This window comes from Notolabrus celidotus, chromosome 13, assembly GCF_009762535.1.
Source record: "Notolabrus celidotus isolate fNotCel1 chromosome 13, fNotCel1.pri, whole genome shotgun sequence".
Taxonomy (NCBI): domain Eukaryota; kingdom Metazoa; phylum Chordata; class Actinopteri; order Labriformes; family Labridae; genus Notolabrus; species Notolabrus celidotus.
Window position 1 is genome coordinate 10,858,454 of NC_048284.1, and position 27,219 is coordinate 10,885,672.

The window sequence follows — 27,219 nt, forward strand, 5'->3', positions numbered from 1 at the left end:
TAAAACAATAGGTGATATGAGAAAATATCATGGTCAGGCTTTTGCTGACCTTGATGTGAGAAAAGGTCTTTCATGACGGAAATTTGAGAGGTTGAACTTTATGATATTTGAGATTTTTTTTTATGTGTTCCTTAAAGGTGAGATTGGAGTCAAAAACTACACCAAGATACTTTTCTTTGCTATTGCTGCAGAACAGTCATCCTCCTCCACTCAAAGTAGGCGTTGTAAGAGTGTCCATACTCTGTAGCAGGTCCTGCTAGTTAAACATAGTTATCCAATTTAGAAATGTGCATTGAAATAGGCAGGCTAATTAGCTGACATAACAAGGTTACATAAGGTTGAATTATGGTGTGTTCTAAGTCAGCAAATGACTGTTTGGCAAACATTGATAAAGCGCTATGGATATTCCAACAGCAGCTCTGTAAAATAAATACTGTCATCCACCTCTCACTAAATAATAGGAAGTATAATTTTCAGCATAGAGCAATTGGGTCTTGGATATTTTAAGTCTCAAGGTATGGAAGCATGCTCATTCATTTAATCCAAACACACAGTTAGAAAAGAACATGCAGACATGTCTGTCACCATGATTTCATCTCTCACACTTTATCTGACTGCTCCATTAATACCACAGACAGTCTGCCATAGCCAGTTACCATCATGTCGTCTGTGCGCCTCTCCCTCCACAGTCCTCAGAGGAATTCAGAGTCAGATGAGGGAGAAGTGGAGGGCCGTGCTCACATGTTGCTAGGGAACTACTCATTCTCTGTGCCCACTCAGCCTGCAGACAGTCAGCAGGACACAAAAGCAACTCTGCCAGCAACAAAACGACCACACATACAGTTGCTCCGTTGTCTGGCTAGGCAGAACCGGACTTGGCACAATGGCAAGGAACAGGACAAGTGCTCATTTCAGCGTATGAAAGTTCCTATTGAGTTTTTGAATTGAAGCACTCCATGTTTTGTGCGGGGAAAGGGCATGATTTTATTTGCAAATAAAATTCTATTTCAGGATTTTGTCGGGAAACAAATCATCCATTCTTATGATACTGCATACGATCTTTGTATATCAGTTATATTGATTGTTATTAAATCAGTGCGTCATCCACTCAGTTTTGTATTTTGATGGATTTGCCATCCAAACACAGGAACAAAAACTCTTTTATTTTGCAGCAGAGACTTGATGGCTGATGTCATAAAGTCCAGTGAAAGGCCTCATTCATTCCCATGAGTCGTATCTGCCCTCATGTGATGATTGTCCAACTAACCGTGAATCGTTTCTCCTCAGCATCTCCAAGTTTGACGAGAGAAGTGCCTTCCTCTACGTGCTTCACAATGCAGAGGACTTCCAGATTTATTTCTGCACAGAGATGCACTGTAAAAGGTTGGTCTGCCTCCTCTTTGTGTCTGTGCACTTTTTGGCACCATGAAGTTCCTACAAATGTGTGTTTCTAAACAGACTTTTAATGGTGCAAACATCACAACTCTCTAATGAAAACATGTTTTACAACCTCCTACAATTACTTTTACCTTTGCCTTGTTATGCTTATGTCAAGATTTATATTTGCCCTCTGTGAATCACTAGTAGCTCTCTGCATGATTTACAGTCCTAAAAACTCCTCATTTATCTCAAACTGGTGTCTGTGAAAACCCTCAGTGCAACCTCCTGTCACAGGAGTTTCCAGGTACTGTCTCTTTAATTCAACTCAACTCAAACTTTATTTATAGAGCACGTTTAAAACAACCAGAGTTGACCAAAGTGCTGTACAGATGAAGACAGCACAAATGACAAAAATAACCCAAACAATGTCAAAGATACAATACTAAAATACATAAACACAGTACAAATATAGAATAAAATAAGATTGAATAAAATAAATTAAAATTTTATTTAAGTTTTCCACTCAACCTTGATTAAAAGCCAAGGAGAAAAGGTGTGTCTTTAGAAAGGATTTGAAAACCTCAATTGACTCCACAGAGCGGATATGCCAGGGCAGGTTGTTCCAGAGCCGAGGGGCAGCCGCCACAAAGGCTCGGTCACCTCTGGTTTTAAGCCTCGTTTTGGGCGTGACCAATAACAACTGGCCAGACTATCTCAGTGTTCTTTAGTGTCTCTAGTAGAGAAGAGCATTGGTATGAAAAAGGGGTCAAGGAAGCCATCTATGTTGAGCTTGAACACCCTTCTCTTAACAGAGGTGGTGGACTAAGACACCATTTGTCTCCTACATACAATGCTGTTTTGAATTCTGTCAAAACAAGTAAGACCATACTCACACCAGAGACCATGTGACTCTAATGACTCACAGCTGACCCATCACCCTAACAACTGTCAGGAACTAGACTAATGACCCTACTTAGGACCCTTTGTGACTCCTAGACACACCCACGACTGTTAGTGGCTTATATCTTCGAGCTCTTCCCCAGTCTTGTCAAAACTTAAGAAGCCTTTCTGAGGAGAGGTGAAACATCTTCAAGAATTTCTACCAGTCCAGTTGCCTTACAGATGGATTACCATGACCTTGATGACTGAGAACCTTCACAGACATTTAGTGTCTTTGTGTCTTTAAGGCCTTACAAGCTCCCTTTCTTCTGATTGGACAGCTTGGAAGCTTACCAGGGAGGAATAACACGGTAACACTGTAAATTTCCCGGTTGTGGGCCGAATAAAGGATCTTAAGGACCTGGTACCAAAGCGACATGACCATAGAAAGTGTGTTGTGACTTTGTGATGTCATGAAATCACAGTGGTAGAAAAAAGTGTGTGAAAGCTGACAATTAGAGCAGACTGCAGTCTGAGCGTTGAAGACTGAGTACTCAGAGATATGTTTAACTACTGATTTCCAGCTTTGCCCACGTTAAGTATAAATGTTCAATGTTGTAACATTATTTCAATCAGGAGAGACACAGTTTGAAGATTAAATGTTATTTATTACAACTTAATGAATAATGAAACTTGACAGAAATCTTTAGCATAAGGAGTCTGGGGATAATTTTGTGAGCATAGGATGTGTGAATTTGGCAGCAGAAGAAATCCCCCTAGAGTCCAGACTCTGGTGGTGGTGGTTGATGAATCCTAGGAATTAAAGACTTGCGGAGACCAGGTTGAGATGGGGAGGTGGAGGGGTGCGCACCATCAATGCAAGAAGGAATTAGCTGGAGAGAGAGACGCATTTAAAAAGACAGCAGAAAGCTGACGATAAGGGCGTGCCACTGAGCTATTGAATGACAGGCACCGCTAATTAACCACTGACAGCTCCGGAGCATGCAGCTGGAAGCGGGTGAGCTATTGAACGAGGGAGAGGAGAGTTAAACAACTGCTGTGATTGCTTTTATAGTCTTCCTGTCTGAACTTTCGCTAGAGCTACATTTGCACCCCCTAACCTCCACCCCTTTTTACATTTTTGTTATAGGGTAGCCTTTTATTTAAAATTAGCTTATTAATGACAGCAGAAAAAAATGTTAACCTTAGCACGTAGTCTGAAAATTGAGATACAAAATACACAAAAGAGCTCCTTCATGGTTTTTGATATATGATAAAGTTTCAACGAGAAGAAGAAAATACCTCGATCCTAGCAGCTGTGGAGGTGAGGCAAAAGCGATTTTACAATTATGATGCCAAAAGATAACTTCGTCAACATTTTCAGGACCTTTTTCTTATAATGCAGTCTTTATAAGTGTTTTGACTACTTTCTTATTGATGGTAATTGTTTTTTTTATTTGCATATATATGTTAAAGGGTAAAATTATAGCTTGTAAAACATAAGCCATTTAAGTCTGAGACTAACTTGTAATCTAGGTTCTTAGATCGTAGTCCTTTAGAGTTTATTAAACTTGGCAACAAATATACAAGAAATAGTACAAACATAAGTTAACAATAATTTTGTATATCAAGAACAATAAACTCAGTACAACAATAATAAAAATCCACCCTGGCTTGTAGAAATTATATTTGAAAATGATATAACTGCTTTCCTGTAAACGTTGTGGACAGATTTTAATCCTTCACAGGTGTTGCTCAAATCTCAGGAAGATGAATTAAATCCTTAAAATGGAGTTTCCCTTACTTCACTTTGAGGTTCAGTTTTTTGCTCGACTAACAGCTAACTCGCTCAAAGAAATCATTATACCCAAAATAAAGTTTTTTATGACCCTTTGACAATCAACATGTCATTTTGCTGACATATTTTATGATGAGTAGTGATGTCAGTCCAGGAAGATTGCAAACTTCCTCCCTCAGGTGTGAGTTTACTTCTTCACTGCTTGTACTGAACCCGACAGGCGCTGTTTTCAGCTCTGTCCTCGGGTGGCAAATTTCGCACTTTCTGCCACCAGGAGCACACCTTGTCTCCTTTCTGCGCTGTCGTGTTCCTCGCTATTGCTGCTTGGCGAAGCACAGAGTGTTCAGACTCTCACATCAGACGCTCCCGAGCACTTCCAGTTCCATTATGTGTCGTGTGAGAGTCAGTGAGTCATGCCTGCTGTTGTCATGATGCTGCTTTACTTTAACACAAAGCAAAAGGGAGTGACAGCAGGAGAGAGGGTGGGTGAGATGGATTAAGGTAGACTAAAGGTGGATGGAAAGAGGATGAGTGGCAGCCTCTGATTGTGTTTGTGCAAATGCATGATCGACATGTGCCCATGCAGAAGGGTACGTGTATAACAGAACACCTGCAGGCATGCTGTGTGTGTGAGAGCATGATGAGGAGTGAGATAATTCACAGTTTGGTGCTGTGACAGTGATTGAGGTTATTATATGTATGTATATGTGTGGGAGGTGTGCATGTAAACACACTTCAACCCTTCTGGATAAGACCAACAGCTAAATACCAACATTCATCACCACAATATGTGCATAATAGATCCAAAACAACATGTGTACATCAACATGTCTCTAATTCAGTTCAACATAGAAAAACGATATGTGTGAGAAAAACAAATCCCTGAGCATTTTTTGCAGAATTTATCTCCCCGTAGATTTTTGTGATACGCTACAAAGATAAAGATGTTCATGCTCTTCTTGCATGGGCTCTAGGATCAAGTTAATTTACGATAAAGCAGATTGTTATGCAGCATTTTTTTTTTTAAATGATTCAATAATATCATATGGGAAATAATAAGGGCCTGTGTCCACTGACAGTGTTGTTTGCTCTGGCAGCACCTATTTTCTTTATAAAACCAATACAGTACAGCATTTTCAGCATTGAGTGTCCGAAGCACAAAAATGCCATTGAGTCAGCTGTTTTTTGTTGGAGGGCTTACAGTGCTTTTCCTTTAGAAATATTATTAAACTTTCGGCACACCACCATGCTTGTTGGTGTCACTTCTCCATCACTGACCAATCAAAATCAAGAAGGGTTGAGACTTGGATGTCAACTTCTTCAACAACAATGGTTGAGCTTAACATATAGAGACACTAAACACACTTTTTTTCTATTTTTGAGGACACAACTTCCAAGTCTAGAGCTGCTGCTTATTATTATAGCTATTATAGATTAAAGATATGATTTTATTTTTATTGTTCCATTTTTTTAAATCCAATTGAATGAAAGCACATTCTGAGCATACAGAGCTATATTAAGTAGACGTGATGGTCAATACTAGAGGAGGCAGGAGTGCCGCTCAACAACTTTCAATATCTAACAATAGTAAGTGCTAATGAGAAGCTCTCTCGAATTGAATTTGAGGGAATTTGTAGTGCAAAAATGCTGTTAGGGGACACAGGCCTTAAAGCTCCTTCATTTTAAAAAAGCTGGAATTAAAAATACAGGAAAGGCATTAGGACAATTCTAGTCATTTAGGTGTCACTTGAAACCAATTAAAAATAGAAGAAGAGAAAATAAAGAGAGGAAAAAAAGACAAAAATCCTCCCTTCAAAACTATACTATACTGTGCTGTATCTTCAACACGGTAAAGGCCTCATTATCATCTGTCTAGTAAGCATCCTAAAGCAGTGTTAGTGTGTTAATCTGAATGTTGGACTGATGATGTTTTTTCTCTGTCAGGTTCTGTGATCTGGTCAACAGCATAACAGAGGAGGCCTGGAGAGGTCCGGAGGAGGGAGACTGTGACGCTGACGCATTAGAGGTGAGAGGACTAAGGACTGGATGCAAACCAATATCAGTTCGGTTATTTGTCCCTCAATTCTGCCTTTCATAAAGCTTGAAATTTATAGGCAGTGGAGATTCATGCACTACTAATATCAAAAACCTAACTTTGTTACCATAAAGAAACCGACCAACACAATCAAAGCCACGTTATGTAGATCTGAAAACGAGGGTTGTCATGATACCGGGATTCTAAACTTCAGTGTGATACAGTAAAAATCAAACTATATCAATACCTGTGCAAAAAAATTGCAAACCACACTGCAAACAATACCGGTCAAAAAAATGACATCTTAATGTTTAATGATGGACAAGTTCCTTGTTAGCGCCAACATTCTGGCCAAAAAGACAAAATTGTCAAATGCAATAGCAACATTTTTAGGATGTACTTTGTTCGTTGTAACATAAAATCTTTTTACAAAAATCTGTATCAAAAAAACTCTTTATTCCTATCTGGTTTTCTAATACAGTTCATCCCAGTTTTCATTCACATAACTGGATGGACACCCAGCTGCACACTTGGGCTGCATGCACGTTAACCTGCTGGGATAAGACCTGTATTTTGCTTGTTTGCTTTGTAAGCTCTGACAGTACAGTACAGACACCTGCTGCTGTGTTCACCTGTCGTCTCAGCGGAGCCTCAGGAAAAAGAAAAGCTAATTATCCCAAAATGCTGCCGCACCCATTTTGACTCAGCGGAGAGGCAGGGATCAAATGTCAAACAGGTTTTATGAACAGTGTATCCGTGTTTGCTGTAACATGAGAATCATCGGCCTCAGTTAACTGCTGGCTGATCTCCAAACTTTCCCTGTTTAACACAAACTGTCCTCAAAGCAAGGTCAAAGCTTGTTTCCTGTAAACATTGATCACATGATTTGAAAAGAAAAGTACATTTGTTCATCCTCTTTAACTGAGGTTTCATTAAGTTATTTAAGAAGTCAGTTATTGGAAAAGTTTGTTTGGAGAAAAAGACATGTTGTTCAATCCAAAAAAGACATATTGTTCAATCCAAAAAAGACAGTAACTAAAATTAATAACTAAAGGAGGACAATCTTGGAAAGAATGATTACATAGAGAGAGAAGTTCAGATTTGCCTGTGAAAGGTGTGACAACCAAAAAAGTAACCGTGCAACTCTTAAGTACACACAACTGTTTTTGAAGAAGCCCTTTTATGCACCGAGGGATGCATGAACTATAAAGCACAATAACTGTTGACTCATTCTTCTTTGACATATGAAGATCTTTTACAAACTGCCCTGAAGTAAACTTTATGTTGTTTCATGAGTTAGGTAGAAATGTGTTATGGATGTTGCTGGTATGGCCGGTTTGCCACTGCATATGTGTTGCTTTTGGATGTGTTGTAGCATGTACAATGTTTTAATTCTGTGTGAATATGCTCGTGTTATAATCCATCAAACCCCCCCAGAAGCAATCAAACTACCAATGACATTCAAATTAAGTTGTAGCTTAAAATTAAAGACGTTTGCTGTTTGCTAAAAGTAGAATTTTATTGGTAAATGCATCAGCGTTAATCTGCAGAGAGGTACTACACTACTGCAAGCATGGTGTAACGAGGAGAAGGTTTACATCACAAACATTCCTTTCTTAAAAAGACAGTAATTTATTTAATAACTGGAGAACAAAAATCTTACTTTGTGAATGATCGACATGTGCCCATGCAGAAGGGCACGTGTATAACAGAACACCTGCAGGCATGCTGTGTGTGTGTGACAGCATGATGAGGAGATGAGATAATTCACAGCTTGGTGCTGTGACAGTGATTGAGGTTATTATATGTATGTATATGTGTGGGAGGTGTGCATGTAAACACACTTCAACCCTTCTGGATAAGACCAACAGCTAAATACAAACATTCATCACCACAATATGTGCATAATAGATCCCAAACAACATGTGTACATCAACATGTCTCTAATTCAGTTCAACATAGAAAAACGATATGTGTGAGAAAAACAAATCCTTGAGCATTTTTTGCAGAATTTATTTCCCTGTAGATTTTTGCGATAAGCTACAAAGATAAAGATGTTCATGCTCTTCTTGCATGGGCTCTAGGATCAAGTTAATTTACGATAAAGCAGATTGTTATGCAGCATTTTTTTTTTTAAATGATACAATAATATCATATGGGAAATAATAAGGGCCTGTGTCTGACAGTGTTGTGTGCTCTGGCAGCACCTATTTTCTTTATAAAACCAATACAGTACAGCATTTTCAGTGCTTTTCCTTTAGAAATATTATTAAACTTTCGGCACACCACCGTGCTTGTTGGTGTCACTTCTCCATCACTGACCAATCAAAATCAAGAAGGGCTGAGACTTGGCTGTCAACTTCTTCAACAACAATGGTGGAGCTTAACATAGACAGACAGTAATTTACTTTGATAACTGGAGAACAACAATCTTACTTTGTGAATTTAAAACGATTGTGGCATGCTCTTGTCCCAACAGTACGACTATGAGTACGACGAGCATGGAGACCGGGTGGTTCTTGGAAAAGGCACATTTGGAGTCGTTTACGCCGGCCGAGACCTCAGCAACCAGGTCCGACTGGCCATCAAAGAAATACCAGAGAGAGACAGCAGGTGAGAGTCTTCAGGCACACAGCAGGAAAAGAAAAAGATCTTTTACTTTATTGTTTGTCACCTGATTTTGCTCAGAGGGAGCATTTGTGAGCTCTCTGGGGTGTTCCAGTGGCATAAGGTAATCAGCTGAGTATTTATGGTCAGGTACTCTGCAGCTATTACCTATCACAAGATAGTTTCAGCAGGTCTAAACATAGTTGAAAAAAATCCTCACATCATAAAAATAGAACGTCATTCACATAATCAAATCCTCAATGTCAATACTTTTTCTAAAATTCAAAAATGTCTCCCAGATATCACCAAACTCAGAATCCTTCTTCCTTACCACATAAGTAAGTTTTTCAAGAGCTTGACTTGCTGTTAATTCCTTTAACCATCGACCAAGAGAGGGGCAACACACATTCTTCCAATACAATGCAATTACACACCTCGCCTGTAACAAACAAAGGTCCACCACTTGGCTACTTAATTACACTGTGCCACAGCTGTCTGTTTTAGGCAGAAATGAAAGCTGTATGACTTGGATGTTGGGATTAGCAAATTCGCCTTGCAGCCTACTGATACACCATGTTCTCTGTTTGATTGAAGCTCTTAGTTGCACTGTGGCTTGCCCCTAATAAAACCCCCTATAAATCACGAATGAGCTTAGAGATCATGGATTAATTAGCATGTGCAAATCACTGTGGCTATTCCCGGCTGAACACTCATGATCCCCTCATGATGACTTTTTAAAAATTTGATGACCCCATAACTCTCTTTGTTACACCAACAAAAGATCAAGCTTTTCTCAATGAGCATCCTTCTGCTCATAAAACCATTGCTCTGTTGTAAAACTAGTCCTCTGATGAATGTCCTTTTGTAGCTTTTGCATACCTCAGAAAATTCCTTTTCCCCAGAGGATGAATCTTAATATAGTGTACTGTTTGCACATAGGATGTTTCATAATCTAATGGCAGGATTGCTTTGGATTTGGTTGAGCACATCCATGTTAAGAGGATAAACGCCTTTAATTTGAAGCCCCCCCTCAGGGCACTCTCAGCATTTTTAGCAATCCTTGCAAATCTGTTGTTTGTTTTTCCTCCAAAGCTAATATCACAGCCTGGATGTAAACAGGTGTGTGAGCTGTTAATGCCTCATCATGTTCAGCACTAATGTTGAGCATCATTAAGAGAAGTGCAGCTTAAAGCACAGAGCAGCAGAGTCCCTGAGGGGGTTTGTGGATTTCAGTGAGCTGGTATCCAACTAAGTGACTCATAACTGGAGTTAAATTCTCACAACTGTCTCTGCTCGAAACAGCTTCCTTCTCTTGATTCTACACTTCCTCATCTCAAATTTCATGACTTTATCACAGACAAGCAGATTCCACCATCTAATAATTACATCAGCAAGTCAGCAGAGTGCTCGACTGCAGAGAATGTAGAGAATTTGTGTAAATAATTTAGAAGTTTATCCAAATGTGAAGACAGGCAGAGAGACAGATAGAGAAAGACGGAGGGAGTGATTTATGCAGAGAGCTATACGTGAAAGAAAATAGATGGTTGGCATGCTGTCAAGATTCAACCTCGCTGTTTCTCTGCTTTTAGCCTTCAACAAGGTTCATCAATGCGTGGATAAGTTGTTTATATGTGTATGTAACACATTGTCAAGTTTGAAAAATACAGTTTGAAATCATATGAATCACAACATTTTCCTTTTGTGAGTCCTTCCAATGTAACGCATTTTATGAGGCTCAAGGGGAGTGTTTTGTTAGGTTGCATATTTCTTTATATCACCTCAAAACTTTTCACAAAACAGCATTTTAGAGGAGCTTCAGCTAACACATTTACATACCATTAATACAGGGCATGGTTAACAAACACACTCAAATGTTAACGAACTCAACGAGACATTATTCATAATTCTCAATATTTAGTCTTACAGATAACTAAAGAAAGTTTGAAGGCTTTGGCGAGAGTACATAAATGAATGAATAATTTAGAAGGGGGGGAAGTGTGTCCTCTCTTCCTTTAACCTGACTGAAGGAAAGTGTGTGTGCAAAGTGATGCAATGACTATCCATGAGGTTGCATAATCAACTAAATATTATGTTCTAGTCGATCACTTAATCATCAGGTTAATGTAGTTTATGGTTCCATGAAGGGGTTTTTAACAATGTCTTCTAATTTAAAAGTGGTTCATCAACAAAGCTGAAATGAGGGCCTGTGTCCATTGGCTGCATTTGTTTGTTTGTTTGTTTGTTTGTTTGTTTGTTTGTTTGTTTGTTTTGCTACTTTTTTCTAGGCCGCATAAACATTATACAGAAGTGACAGGGTGGACAAAGGTGACACCAGACAGAGTGATGAAGCAGCTGAGGAACTTATAGCGAGTTGAAAATGTGTGAATATGTTGATACCATTTCCCTGTAATACATGCAATGAAAGTATCTAGACCTGTTACCTGTTTACTGAGATACACTGACAGAAAGAAGAGTATATGAAAGATATGATGGAGAACTGTGGAGCTGTGGGAGGAGGTTACACTACCGTAGTCTAAAACTGCAGCTAATCACACTAACGCTGATAGCCAGGTTGTGAAACTCCAGATACTGAACGTTAACAGCAAGCCTAACTGGATTTAAAGGCATCTTGGGTTGTGGTGCAAATCAATATTAAAAAGGCACACAGCTTGTGGATTTAAGGTGGCTCCAGATGAAAACCTTAACACATAAACAATTCAGAGTAAGCCCAAGTTCTAACCCACCAGTCATCCCAACCACACACACCCCTATGTTTGCCATCGACAGTATGGTTCACTTTTGCCTCTTCATCCTCCCTGGCAGCGCCCATAACCTCAAATTTCCCTTGCACTTAGTTAAGCTAGGTTACAAAAGTTTCTCACAGTGCTTGTGTTTCCCTGAGCATAAAGTCTGTTTACATATTTCTGTGTGCTTAAAATGTGCTTTTACTCAAGGAAAAATTGCAAAGAGTTATTAAAAACAATGAAAAGGGATCATGTACTGGTGTTGGCAGCAGCTCAGACCTTAAAATAGTACCTTTGGAAATACGAGTAGAGATACTTCCTCTTCCGCCATTGTTTCTTGTAAAATTGATATGGGAAGGTTTGCTCTTCCTGATTCTGAGTTGTAAATGCGGGAAATGTGACATTGAGGAGCACAGCGGTGTTCCAAAAGCTGAACTATTTTCAACTGAGAGGAAGCCACAAAAAACTGCTGACAATGATCACTGAAAGTTTTAAAGTGAATTGGTTTGTGGAAAGTAGGTTAAAAAAAACTCCTGTTAGTGGAAACAGGCCCTTAAACTGAATTTTTGATAGTTTTTTAATCTGCAAAATTATCCCTAAATGTGAATATTTTGTGGTATGTTGCTTTTCTATTGTAGGGAATGGGTTATCTTTGTGTTAGTTAAATATTTTAACACACCACCGTGGTGTATTGGAAGTACTAATATGCACTTTTAGCTTTATTTAGAATTTAAAATAGTTTTATGAACTAACATTGCAACTGAAAAGATTAACTACAACCTCAATCTTTTATGTTTCATCTTTGTTTCAAGGTTTAGAATTAGTTTTCCTTCAATCTTTTGGCTGAGTTAGATGAATGATTTGTTTTTTAGTTTCACTGCAATAGTAACAGTTAATGTTGTGAAGGTTTTATATTAAGGAGTAACGTGTAATCTCTAGCTTTCTGTCTTAAACCTATGAACTACTAATAATGTGCTGTGAAAAGGTTGACTGCTGATACATCAGCACAAAAAATTGGACCTTGGGATGTTCGACAGCTGAATCACTTTGACTGACTTAAAGGAAGCTTAGATATAAAACCTTCAAAATCCCACTGAAGAGGAGATAAAGTGCTGCAAACTCTGAAGACTAAAAGAGACGTAACTGAATACCTGCAGTTATACTCCTCCAACCACTATCATTATCTAACTCATATTCTGGGAATTAAATTATCTCATCATAATCTGTTCTTCTCTGTTTGACACTGTAACATCTTGTATTTTTAACACAGGTACTCTCAGCCGCTGCATGAAGAGATCGCGCTTCACAAGCACTTAAAGCACAAGAACATCGTCCAGTACCTCGGATCCATCAGTGAGAATGGGTTCATTAAGATCTTCATGGAGCAGGTGCCTGGGGGTGAGATCCAGTCCAACAAAGAGGAAATACAAGATTAAATAACATTTAATTTATTAATAGAGAATGAAAATGAGAGGATGCAGCTTATTTTAGGTATCCAGGATCTTTTTGGTATGAGAGAAATTCTGCAATTTACTGTTTGTGCTTATCTTTGTGGCGTTTTTTTCAATCCTTTTTCATCATTATCTGAATGCATCTGATGGGAAAGATAACTTTACAAATTGGCAAAGCAAATAAAAAATTTTCTTTTAAGAGTTCCAGCAAGAGCTGTTTTTCAAGCAGCAAAATAAATTAAATCCACTTTTATGTTAAAAGGCCAAATTTGAACTCATTAAGTGGGTCAAATTGTTGCTGAAATACATGAATGGAAAATTAAGTTCCAACATTTATTTGTCAGATGCATTAGTAAGGAGATGAAACACGTACTTTCTGGCTCTCTGTACTGCTGATCTCAGGTCAGGATGAGTGTATTCATGGATTTTGAACTATTTCCTGTGCTGCTCAGGGAGTCTCTCTGCCCTGCTGAGGTCCAAATGGGGTCCACTGAAAAACAACGAGCCCACCATCGGCTTCTACACACGGCAGATCCTGGAGGGACTCAAATATCTGCACGACAACCAGATTGCACACCGAGACATCAAGGTGAGCAGAAGCTATTTGATGACTAGTTTTCCTTGTTGTGGAAAAGTTGGGTTCTTGTAGGGTAATTCCTGGAAAGACATCATGTAGATAGTTCATTTTCAGAGTTTACAATGTGTTAAAATTGTAAGAGGATGCTTAACCTGGCTGCATTAAGGGAGTTTATCTGTTAACATTGATTGTAAAAATACTGAGATGATCCTCCGATGCAAAGGAGAAACCTTTGCATTTTTTAGTAATAAAAGAATCAGGCAGTTTCCTGAGAAGTGAAGGCCACTCTGGCTGAACTTACAAAGAAAGGGCCACCAGCTGTGAAATACTAAACTTTGTCAACAGGAAATTCAGGCAGGGAAAGAAGTCAGAGGTGATCAGTGACCTCACTGTTTGATTGACAGGTGACTGGTGGGAGGTGAACTGCAAAAACATGACAATATAAGAAACAACAAAGAAAAGCATAAGAGGAATAGACCGAACTGTGTAGTGGTTACACTTCACCAACCAACCACAAGAGAAGACAATACACAATCCTAATGATGCAGAAAGAAAGATAAACCAAACAAAAAAAGAAAAAAATTATAATTTTCACCCACTAAATTATCAATCAAACATGAAACAAACAAGCTCCACCTCAGTAGTTTCATATATCGAATGCCTAATTAAACTTGTTAATTATAGAGCAAAATAACCATGAACAGACATTTCAAATGGATGGATATCTAATGGCTACACCAAACTTTTCTCCTTCACTTTACTGAAACACTTGACTGAAACTTTACCATCACAAAAATCATTTTATTTGAATAAATCAGCTGTAATTCTTGTGATGAAGTTAGTGTCCATCTGTCCAATCAACAAAATCAGGAGTAACAGAAAAGAGAAACAGACTGATTTTCAAAGGCACAGTACTTGTAAGTGCACTTACAATTATATATTATAACGAAACATCACAGTTTGATTAAAGATGAATATAAAAGTAATAATAGTAAGAATGATTAAATAATCTTGCTTTGGCTGGATTTTGCTGTTAAAATAATGCACTAAATGGAATATGAAACTTCTGCAATAGGAACTAATTTCCTGAGGAGCTCTCTTCAACTTTCCCTTTGTAGATGGGCTTTTATGGCTAATGTGACCGTTTGCTCATATGAAAAGTAAGGCACTTTACCACAAATTATAACAAAACTTGATTTTTCAAATAATTGACAGAAATGAGCCTCATTCACTTTTTTTAAACATTTGAAAAGTTGGCAAACTTGAGGTTTTAAGACAAAAGACCTTTGTAAGACATGTCTCATGACCAGTAAACTCTGTGTACTGTAAATCTAGATGCATTCACAACAATAAACTGAAATAATGATGAGAAAATGTAACAGTGTCAAAAATATAGAAAAGAAACAAACCCATCCACTGAAAGACATTTCCGATTGATTCAGTGCAATAAGATAGAGTTCAACACGATATGATTGGATATGATTGTAAACCATATGATACAATAGATACAAATTGTATGGTATCCTATTGTATTAAACATATAGAATTGTATAGTATCATACTATATTTTATCATACGGTGTAGTAGGATACTATACAATACCATATGATATGGTACAATACCATACAACATATACAATATGATGCAATACCATGGAATGCAATATGGTAGGATTTATACAATACAATAAAATGTGATAGGATTGGAGAACGTACGATGCCATATATTGCATATTACATTGTATTATGTAATTATCTTTGCCATATTATATTATGTTATATTACATTATTATTGTTTACTACAACTCACGGTCATACTATTTACCCATATTTATTGCTTAATCTGTCATTACCAACCATAATCACACCATGTCAACCTGTCACTACTGAATCATTTTTAATACTGCCTGTAATTACTGCTATTTAATCTAAATTCCATTTGTAACATTGTATATATCTAAATTGTATTCTATCTTTATTTATCTATTTTTATTTTTACTTAGAGAAAATCAATTTTGCCAGATTGCTTTAAGATTACAGTACAATAAAATCAGAGGTACTCAACAGAACATCAAATAAAGGTGAAAAAATATAAGTATTTAAGGGTTAAATTTAAAGAAAGAATGCCCAATATAGTATCAATACAAGCAGGAAGAATGATTCTTACATTATCTAAAGAAAGTAAATATGTGTAGCAGGAAAAAAAGACAAATATCTCAAGCATTGCAGTATTCCAGTTTTAAAGGTCTCCATGAATTATTCTCTGTTTCAATAGATTTGTTGTGAATGCATTTTGAGAGTGTCTAAACTACTCACTGCTGTTTAACATTTTCTATGAAACCATAATCTTGTCTCCCTCCTATAATTTATTATGTAATATCCCCTCTCTCTGTTATCTCAGTTATCACAAGCACTGATAACACCTCTATCACACAGTGATTGGGGTCAGCACCCCCTTCCTCATGCATCCACCTGCTCCAACAACAGGGTCATATAATTGTCATATATAAATGTTAATCACCTTGTTTTGGCAGGGATGTCGCCCTCTTCCTCCCACACACTGTTGTCACCTAAATGCCTGTTGATGAGGATCTTCAAGCACCTCATATATTTTCTCAAAACTATCACAGTTCAGAATCTCAGCGAGGAATGGGTGAATGTGTTCTCACTGATGTTTTTCCTGATCCACAGGGTGATAACGTTCTCATCAACACCTACAGCGGCGTCCTGAAGATTTCAGATTTCGGCACATCCAAGAGGTTGGCTGGGATCAACCCCTGCACTGAGACGTTCACAGGTACACACTGATGTCACAGCATGACAGACCACATACATCTCTGCTCTCTGTTCATACAAACCCTTGGAATTTGTTCTTAAAGGGACAGTTAAGATTTTTGGAATGAGGTTGTAGTATTTATAAGACTTGTAAAAGTTCTTACAACAGTATATGGCAGTCAACATGACCTCTTTCTGGAAAAGCTGGAGCACCAACATAGAAACTAAGCTCTGTACTGCTGTGGACGAGGTCCCCACAAAACACATAAGCCACTTGGAAAAAGTCCAGCCAAGAAAAATTAGGATCAGGTTGAATCTGTATTTTGAATATTGTAACGGCTTCACCTAGGCATGTGTTACCGTTTTTTCAGCACTGTATTTTTAACCCTACAATCACTCAGTATGCCTATGCAAGCAGTGCATGTAATGGTCAGATAGTGCTGATGCAAGCTCAGACTGAAATGAAACTTTTCCATAATTTTCAAAGAGACCTCATGCTTGTGTTTTTCAGAACTGTCTTTTGAGTGTTAATGCCCTTGGATAGCTGAGGCTAGCTGCACTCAATATAAACATCAACATTCAACACGTAACACTGAGACAACTCTACATGTGTGGTGGTATTTTTTTTCCCCATAAATGTTATGAAAAATTGACACCATCCAGGAGAGCCAGCTCTAAAAACATGGATAAATAAAACAACTTACGTAACAACCACAAGTTTCCACTCTCTGTCTTTCGCCCTCTGCTGAAGTAATTCCTCTGAGTGCTCTGTTTTAGTAAAGAATCCTCTTGTCTCGACCTTGAGCAGTGTTTGCTGTCATCATGACTTATTCTTATTTTCTTGTGTTTGTTTATCTGAACAAACGTATGGTCTGATACCTTTAAGAATACCAAAACATTGCACGGTTCAAAAAGAAGTGCAAAAGAAACATCAAGGTGAAGTGCTGACAATACTCATGATGTAGTTTAACCTTAAACCGATATTGAGTTTTCTAATTGGGCCAACTGAGTGATCAAGCCTCTGTGGGGAGTTTTTATTTTTATTAGATTGAAATGAATATGGATGCCTGGACCAAGCAGCCACTTCCACTGCTGGAAAATGAAGCCAATGCGAAAGTGCAAAAAACTGCAATTCCTCAAGTGTCCACTTGAGGCTGTGCCCAAAAGCCAGAGTCCCATTTAGGTAGGGCTGGGCGGTAATTCGATAAAGATAATTATCATGATATTATTTTTCTAAGTATAAATATAACAAATGTTTGATAAAATGCAATATATTTAAACCTGTAATTACACCCGCCTACTGGAAAGGGAGGGGACGCTACTGTGCCATAGACGCTAGTTGCCACATAATGTCAGACAGATTGAAAAGTGATGGATTCAAGAAGCTTATCAGAGAACTAAATTCCAGACACAAGTTAACAAACCGTCTTTAACTTTCACCCAGGAGCAAAAATCTGACTTTAAATTTAATGGATGGATGGATGGATGGAATAATGAATTGATATTTATTGTGATAATTATCAATATTGACTGATATGAAAAATGTTATTGTGATAACATCTTTTCAATATCGCCCAGCTCTACCTGTAGGTCCCATCTAACCAGTGTTAATTTCGTCAAAGACATTGTGACGATAAATGTTTGTCAACGACTCACGAGCTTAAGTGCATCACTGATAATAAAAACTCTGACGAACATATGTTTCGATTTGTTGATGAGACGATGACGAGACAAAAACATTAGTGGCGGACCGTCGGACATTAAGAATCCATGTTTCCTCCGCTGTGCGTCTAAACTTTAAAGATAAGAGTGATGCCTTCCTGTGGCTGGCGCAGTGTTAGCCTGGTCACTACCTGCAGCAGGTGTGCTGTGTGAACCAGCTCTCCTCACCTCCATGCCAAGACACAACCGGGGGATGTCTGTTTAATATTTGATGTTTGCCGTTTTGCCGCTCTCACCATAAAAAGCTCCGCGTCTAGAGCTTGATTTAATCCAGTTTGGTGATACATCAGACACATTTAGTAAGTTTGATCAACTCCTTGTCATCAAAGATGCAGATGCATTTCAGAGTGCCGTGAACTGATTGACTGTCCAGTGCCTTTGTCGCTGGGAGGTGCATTCAAGGACCGTCGTAAATGTGCAATACAGCCCTTTCATGGCATTTTACTGTGAATCAAGAGAATCAAAATACAGTCACAGTGGTCACATCAAGAATGTTTTCTTTTGACTTTTTAGCAGGGCCCTGCTGAATTATTTAACTTAAGATTTTACACAAGCTAAAGTGTTAAAAGGGTGAAATGTTGATGATTTTAACACTTGGTTTAACTCTGTTACCAATAGCTGATCGACTACATGAATTATTTAAAGAGTGAAGATGTTTCTGCAAAAATCAAAGACTAAAATGTTTTGAGTTTTCGTCGACTAAAACTAGACTAAAACTATAAAGAGCTGAAAAGACTAAAATGTGACTAAAACTAACAGGCATTTTCGTCTAAAAACTAAGACTAAGACTAAATCTAAAATAGCTTCCAAAATTAGCACTGCATCTAACTCTACAGCACAAATTGTAATGTTTACACTGTGGGCTGAAAAATGATTTTGGTATATGTAGTTAATTTCTTTCTCTGCAAAGGTGGCTGAAAGCTTTTTTAGAACATGTTCGATAATATGAAAGCTAGGATTTAAGCATATATTTGCATTATTAGGGGCGCAGTTGAGTTGACTGACAGATGGGCATGTAGTAGTTGTATGCAAGCCTGCCTCAGCTCCACATCTGTTTCTACTGTGGTTAATGGAGGACATGTTTAGTTACAAAATACTACTTTTGCATGTACAGGATATCATCAGAGCAGATCAGAGGTACCACTTTGTCCTCAGGAGTCACCACAGGAGGTCTAACTAGCTAAAATAAATTTTGTTGCAAACCCCGTCCACAGTGGTACTTAAGTGGCTGTGCTTCCCCCATACACTGTAGGTAATTCACTGACTATAGATAAGTCTGTCATACAGCCAAACACAAAATAAATCCAAACTTTCCCTTCTGGCTCTTGAAAATCCCCTCCATCATCTAAACAATGACCTAACTTTTGCCCAGTAGTGGCCACAAGTAAAGCTGAGTGGTGAGATAACCCCACGCAGACACTACTTCATCTCCTGTTGTCATTATTTCAGAGCAGTCAGCCGTTCTCAGCTCCTTAGCTTGTAAGTGTCATCACTGATAATAGCTGCCTGTTTCTATAAAGAGATATTTGTTTTGGCACGAGTCTGCGGTCACAGCGGGGCAGGATTGCACTTGTATGAGGTAGACCAGTTGCAGAAGGTAACACCCTCTGTCAGCTGATTGGAACAGACAGGGACTAACCCTGATAGGTGGAGCTCTTTCAGGAAACTGGGCTACTCCTTTTTATAGCCCTGGTCTGCTATAAATGAGTCCCTGCCCTGCTTTTAGCTCCGTAAACAAGCTTCTAAAAGCAGCGAATACCGCCCGGCAGGCTATTATTAGAACAAAAGAGTTCTTCAACAGGGAGCTGACATGTTTCTTTGGACTCAGCTGTGATTAGAACAACACACAGAAGCTCTTTGCTGCTGCTCACTAAACCACCATACAACTCTCTTAACCTGATTGGTCTTTTGAAAGAATGATGTCATCACCTCTGAACAAAGATGAGCTATTATTAGCCTTGATTTGAGCTATTTTTTGCATTTGCATCAGTTCCATTCATTAACCATTGATGTCACTGTGTACGCTCGGTGGCTGTGATGCACTTCGTGGCCTTGAAAGTTCCATCAGTTCATTTGTAAACTTTCTGCAGTGTTTTTTTTTAATACACCTGAACTTATGTCATCCTGAGTTTCACATGTTGAGTTATTAGATGCAAAGAGAGGAAAAGTGTGTGAATGTTGCCTGAAGCAGAGTGCAGGTTGTACTCACATTTGGATCCACGAGTAGGTCAATCAATAATTGCTTTCCTTGCACATTTTCTGAATTAAAAAATGACTAATCTGCATTTTAATTACTAATTTAGAAGGTTTGTTGATATTGTATCAAGAGAGAGAGTGAGAGAGGAAACATTTTCGATAGAATACTGATGGAATAAAACTAGAGCCAGCATTGTTTCTCCTGAACGTACCTCCGCAACAGTTCTCTCTATCAAAAGGACAGCTCGTCTTAATGGGTAAACTTCTGCTCCTAGTGGGGCGATGTACACTGTTTCAGTGAATTCAGGAGAAGCCTCCATCGGTCACACAGTGGTACAGAGAAACATTCAAGTCTTTTCCTATGAAACACCTCAGTGCTAAATTAAAGGGCAATGGCAACCTATTCTATAATATATTTTGTAAACTTTGAGTCTTGACAGCTGCTGGACATCTACACTATTACAAAACTAAATATGACGCTATCTGCTTTTGTGTCCATGTTTGTTTGTCCAGGCACACTACAGTACATGGCTCCTGAAATCATAGACAAGGGACCTCGTGGATACGGAAAGCCAGCAGACATCTGGTCTCTGGGCTGCACCATCATCGAGATGGCCACTGGCAAACCACCTTTCTATGAACTGGGAGAACCACAGGCTGCTATGTTCAAGGTTAGAGACAACAGCATAGACAAAATCCCACCATCCCTCTGGGTACTGTGTTTAATTTTAGCAAACAGGTCTTAGAAGGCAGATGACCATCTGTGTCTGTGATACAATCTTTTATAAAGTGTTGATCAGCAGAGCCAGTGAACAGCTGCAGCTGGATGTGGTCAGTCTTCATGTTTCAGAGCTGTTAATTGATCCCCTGATGTTTTACTTCTGATTTGATAATTCAATTATGCTTTAAGGATTATTTTATTTCACCAGCTGCTTTCACTTCATTGCAAATCTGCACCAAAAAGCCGTTCATGTTCCCCATCTAGTTTAACAAACCACTTAAAGACTTGTCATGCATTCAGACTGAAGAAGTCCTCAATAACATGTTCTAGCACAGAGTGTTTCTGCTCTCAGGAACATCATTCTTTTAAACAAACATCCTCACAGTTACAGTGACCTCCATTCAGGTCACAAACACTGACAGACGTGCAACAATCCAACCAATCATGGTCCTCAAGGCCAGAGCTGTATGACTAATGACTCATTAATTACATCATAACACCTCTGTACAGCAAACATAAGCTGAACTATGTACCCATGCAGTAACTTGTAGCAGGTCAAACATGTGGGAATAAGTTGGCATGGTTTTCCTGCAGTGGAGCCTCTGTAGGATGATTTTGAAGCCCTGATTAAATATGACTGTTGTTTATATTTTTCACTTGAGAGATTGTATGTGTGCAGCAATGTAGGGGAGAACAGGGTTGGTTGTCACACTTTTTACTGTTTTTATGATTGCTCATCATCAAAACATCTTTCAATAGCCATTCCTACATTAAATTGAAGCTTAAGGTGTTGGCTTGAAATGTGTCTCCCTCTCATTTTCCAACTCATTGTAACAAAGAGGCAATTATCCATCAAAGACACTCTGACACATTGTGACAACCAACCCCATCACAGGGATGGTTGTCACACACTATGGGGTTGGTTGTCACAATGGTATTTCAATGGGAAAAATCTTTTTTAAAAAGGCAAGAAGGCAGAACTAAATTTGAAAGTTTAATTGCACTGACAAGTGATAGGCCTACATAACTTAATGCATTTTAACATAAAACGAGTAAGGAACATGAACAGGAAACACATCTTTAGGTCAGCCTACTGGAATTTTTTGCTAGCATCAAGGCTAACAACCATCAAACAAATAGTTAGCTAGCTAATAAAAATCTAAACTATAGCTTTCCCCTCACACTTTGTAAGGGTAACACTTGTTTTGGTATAAACTCATCGTTTAAAAGCCTAGAAGAAAAATACTGAGGAGCTGAATATTTACAATTTGACATGAAAAACACTAAAAGTCCTCTCACCTCAAGTTCAGCTGTCTTGTTCAGCTGTCTTACTCTAGAGAAGACTATGTAGGTGAGCTCTGATCCTAATTCTGGAAATGTCCATACCCCAATTTGAGAGACAGCGCCCTCTGGTGGCGAGATATAAGGAGTGTGCCAACCAACCCGTGTGACATCCAACCCCGTTCTCCCCTACAGCGGACTGGAATATTTAACATAATGTAGAAATAGTGTGCATGAACTCAAGATGATGCAGTGTGTCGTATAAATCTCTCTGCTCCTCTTTATGTATTATTTAGTGTTCTCTATGCTTTGACAAAACGCTCTTTCTCCAACACAATCAAACTAAATAACAAGCAGGTCTGACGTCTTGCCGTATCAGTCCCCTTTTTATGTAAACAAAACCAGTGAATCAGCTGTTCTGCACCTGCTTTGTGTCACCACCTGCGTGCTGATTGAGCCCAGTCGAAACTCCAAATAACATCCATGCACGAGCATTTGTTTGAACACAAACAAACATGCGTAGCTCACTGAGACAAACCAACAGAGACTCCCACATGCCCTCTTTTTCCAGTTTCTCTGTGTGCACATCTTTATTTGAAATCCTTTCTCACACCACTCACACTGTGTGTTTGCTTTGCATGGAAATGTGAAGAATGAAATATCGTTCTAAGCCACGTGCAGCCAATTAAAGACAGTAAAGATGTTTAAGGGCTGTCTGGGAAGCGTTACAGCGCTCCTGTCAAAGCTTTGAATCATGGAATTTTCCATAAGATGTAGCTGCATTAAAAGGCTGTGAATTTAAACAAGTAGGAGGACGTCACTGTGCTGAAAAGACGCTCTGGTAAACAGAACATGGAATCAGATTCAGCCATCGCCTCTCTTTTTACTAAGATCACAGAATTCATGCAACTGCAAGTACAATCACATCATCTTAATCTCCAACGTGTTGTGGCTGCACTTTGTGTCAAGAACTGTCTTTCCAAGTAAAACAGTCCTCATAGATTCTTCACTCATCCTTGAGGAATGTCTCAAGGGAGGGGCATCGCCAAGCTAATCTTAAGTCAACATTCCTCAACAGCAGTGACAGGAATCTCTGGCCTCCTTTGTCAGGAGAGTCTTGAACTTTGAGCATAATTCCTCTCAAGTGCCCCCCTGAGCTACAGCCGGGCCTGCAGCACACCGTCAAAGTGCACTTGGTAAACACTCATGATGCACTAAAGTTGACTCCTGCTCCCTAAACACACTATTGTGATTTTCAACTGCACTCAGATTCTTACTCAAAGTTGAGTAAGTGAAAGTGAATCGATGTCCTTCTCTGCAGGTGGGCATGTTTAAGATCCACCCAGAGATCCCAGAGTCCATGTCTCTGGAGGCCAAAGCTTTCATCCTGCGCTGCTTTGAGCCAGACCCGGACAAGCGCGCCACAGCCTTCGACCTGCTCACTGACGAGTTCCTCACCGTAACGAGCCGCAAGAAGAAGAGCAAGAGTAGCTTCACAGGTGGGTTGTGTGGTTGCATTAATACAAGTCAGCCCTGCAGACTTTTTGATGTTTCCTTAACTCTTTTCTGTATTTAGATACGCATTAGCTCACATAAAGTAGACGCTGGGTCCTGTGGGGCCCATTTGAAGTACAAATAAGAAATAACCTGCGGTTTGGGCGCTGGTGGCCTAACGGTCTAAGCGTCCCACATATAGAGGCTACAGTCCTCGTCGTAGAGGTCACCGGTTCGACTCCTGGCCGGTTGAACATTTACTGCATGTCTTCCCCCACTCTCTACTCCCCACCTTTCCTGTCTCTCTTCAGCTGTCCTATCCAATAAAGGCGAAAAAGCCAAAACAATTATTCAAAAAAATAAAATAAAAAAAATGCTTGCTGTTTAAAATTGCTCAGTGTCAGTCAAGTAACAAAGTGCTTTACAGGGGGCAATAAAAACAAGAAGTGCAAAGTAAAATGAAGCGATTAAAAATAAAATGAAATAAAAGCTTAAAAACATACAAACTTACAAAACAGACCCTTAAAATCAGAGCTAAAATTAAATAAAATCACACAATAAAAGCTTTCCTGTAAAAATGTGTCTTGAGTAATGACATAAAACACGGGACTGACTCTGCAAGTCTGATCTCCTCTGGCAGGCTGTTCCAGAGTGTAGGAGCCCTGACTGAAAACGCCCTGTCCCCTTTGGTTTTCAGTTAGGTCCTTGGAACAGCTAGCAGAGCACTGCCAGAGGATCTCAGACTGTGACTAGGTTTGTAGGGGGATAAAAGCTCAGAGATATAGAGAGGGGCAAGTCCATGTAGTGCTTTAAAAGTCAATAAAAGAATCAATCAAGAAATCAAGAAATCAATCCTAAAATCAACAGGCAGCCAGTGTAGATAAACTAAAATGGGGGGGATGTGGGCACATTTTTTAGTTCCTGTTAAAAGACGAGCTGCTGCATTTTGAACTGTTTGAAGAGGATGGATTGATTTTTGACTAAGACATGTGTACAGGGAATTACAGTAATCCAGGCGAGAGATAATGATAAAGTTCACACTGGAGCTCAACAGGAACAGTTGCAATTTTCAGCCTTTGTTTGCCATCAGTGACGACCAAATTTAAACTTTTTGTTTTTTAAGTAGTGTTTGGGTTAGTTTAATTAATTAATAGAATTGATTAAAAAATGTTTGAAATAGAAGCTAGGAACTTTCTAGATTCATTTTTGACGGATCTTTAAAAACATAACAGATGCACAAATGTTCATTCAGTGTTTATTTGAACAGATACAAGTAGGAAGCAAGTATATACGTAGATGTTAATCACTACTTAATTTATGGACCCAGCCAATTTCCAAAGCCTCTCCCTTTAGATGGACCTTTAAAACACGTCAGAATCAACAACAAATACAAAAGAGAGTACAAAGAAAACCAAATATCAACAGAACGATACAGGATGCAAAGTATTAAAAGATTATGTTGTTCCAGTTTTGGCAAACACAAGCTTAGCTCTGGTAATCAGCCCTGTAACCACTTTAAAAAGGTTATAATGTCCACATCACAACAGAGCTGATGGCGTAAACTTGAGTCATTAGAAAAGTCAACATTTGTTTTAAGTCTCCTTCAGTGTTCCTGAACAATATCACCTGCTGTACCAGCTCACTGTAGAACAACATCATGCACCCTGAAAACACTTTTCATCCTCTTTGTCCAGACTTCAGCTTTATTTAAACTCTCAGTGAGCCTGAAGAAGTGAAACTGTCATGTGGTCTGGCACCAGAACAGACAAACAGAAATAAAGCTTGAGAGCTTTTCTTCTTAGAAATGTTATTCTGCATCTCTTCTGTGGATTCATGTTGTTTTGTTTGTTGTTAAACTCTGACACACATTTCTTGTTTTTCTCTCCACAGCTCTGTCACCAGGGACCGGTGAGTTACTTCATCTTCTTTTCTTCTTCCCCTCCTCCTTCTTCTCTTCCTTCCTTTATCTTTTTTCTTCCTCTTTTTGTTCTCCTAGTTGTTCTTCTTCTAGTTTCTTCTTCTTTCTCTTTCGCTTTTACTTATTTTCATTTTCTTTTCTCGTTATCTTCTTCTATTTTTCTTTTTATGTTTTTCTTTTTCATAGTCTTCTTCGTCCTCATCATCTTTATCCTATTAGGTTTATCTTTTTGTATTTTCTTTTTCTTTTTCCTTTAATTTTCATCAATTTTCAATTTTTACTTTATTTGTTTTTTCCTTTTACCCTGTTTCATATTCCTCCTTTTTTCTCTACTTTGTCAATTTACTCCATCAATGATTCGTCCTCCTTTACTCTTATTCCTTTCCTTTCTTCTTTTCTTTTTCTTCTTCTTATTATTCCATTTCTTCTCCTCTTTTTCTTTTTCTTCTTCTCTTTCCATTTCTTCTGCCTCTTTTTCCTTCTCATATTTTTCTTTCTTCTGCTTTGTCCCCTTTTTTTTCTTTCTCCTTTCTCCTGTTCATTATTTTTCAATTTTTCCTTTTTTTTCTTTATCATCTGTTTCCATTTTGATTTCATATTCCTCCTTTTTTCTCTACTTTGTCAATTTTTACTCCATCAATGATTCTTCCTCCTTTTCCTTTTATTCCTGTGCTTTCTTCTTTTCTTTTTCTTCTTCTTATTATTCCATTTCTTCTCCTCTTTTTCTTTTTCTTCTTCTCTTTCCATTTCTTTCTCCTCTTTTTCCGTCTCATATTATTCTTTCTTCTGCTTTGTCCTGCTTTTCTTCCCTCTCCTTACTCCTGTTCATTATTTTTATTCTTTTTTTCCTTTCTTTTCATTACCCTAATTTTTTTTCTAATTTCTTCCTTCCTTGAGTTTTTCTTCTTCTTCTTTTCTTCATCTCTTTCTTCTTCCTCCTGACACACTCACAGCTAATCTCTGTATCAGAGTCCTGAACATCAGCCGAAGAGTGAACAGGTTTCAGGTTTTCCTTTTTTTTCACTGGTCTCACTTGCACGACTTTGCCCTTTCCGAGTACTCAAAATAGACATTGCACAACATGACTTCTTTCTGAATGTCTCCCTAATCTCTTTCATAATTTATACACAATGACTATAATTTGCTGCCAGACACATCAGATAAAGCTCCTCTGTCTCTACACATGAGGATGGAGAATTATCTGATTCTGCTTTCTGAAAAGGAAGACAATTTTCGATCAGCACTTTCACTAATATCCTTTTGTAATAGAAAAACAACCCCTACATCCTGACTGCTCTTCCTCTGTACTATAGAGATAAACATTAGCCTGGTAGCACATAATTGATGCAACAGGCAGAAGTAAAAGATTTAATTTTGTGTCCTTCAGAGTATCTGCGCAGTATCTCTCTGCCGGTGCCGGTGGTGGTGGAAGACACCAGCAGCAGCAGCGAGTATGGCTCCGTCTCCCCAGACAATGATCTCAACACCAACCCCTTCATCTTCAAACCCAGCGTCAAGTGCTACAGCGAGAGGGATGTCAAGGGGCCACGCTCACTCTTTCTCAGGTAGAATAAGTGGGACCCAGACAGGTTTATTTGTCCCAGGGTCAAGGTGGTCTTTTATTAAAAGGCTGTCACTTTAC

The 27,219-nt window shown here is 38.6% G+C and overlaps 1 protein-coding gene across 2 annotated transcripts in view; it reads left to right on the top strand.

Annotated features, from left to right (window-relative positions):
* The window catches only part of map3k5 (mitogen-activated protein kinase kinase kinase 5), a 107,551-nt gene that overhangs the window by 73,866 nt on the left and 6,466 nt on the right, over positions 1-27,219 (top strand). For both annotated transcript variants that reach the window (XM_034699804.1, XM_034699806.1), the window contains exons 13-22: positions 1,288-1,383; positions 6,002-6,083; positions 8,572-8,705; positions 12,714-12,841; positions 13,347-13,483; positions 16,162-16,267; positions 20,677-20,834; positions 23,487-23,664; positions 25,550-25,567; positions 26,965-27,142. In XM_034699804.1, the coding sequence (XP_034555695.1) occupies positions 1,288-1,383; positions 6,002-6,083; positions 8,572-8,705; positions 12,714-12,841; positions 13,347-13,483; positions 16,162-16,267; positions 20,677-20,834; positions 23,487-23,664; positions 25,550-25,567; positions 26,965-27,142 (1,215 nt within the window). The remainder of the gene's footprint in view (positions 1-1,287; positions 1,384-6,001; positions 6,084-8,571; positions 8,706-12,713; positions 12,842-13,346; positions 13,484-16,161; positions 16,268-20,676; positions 20,835-23,486; positions 23,665-25,549; positions 25,568-26,964; positions 27,143-27,219) is intronic.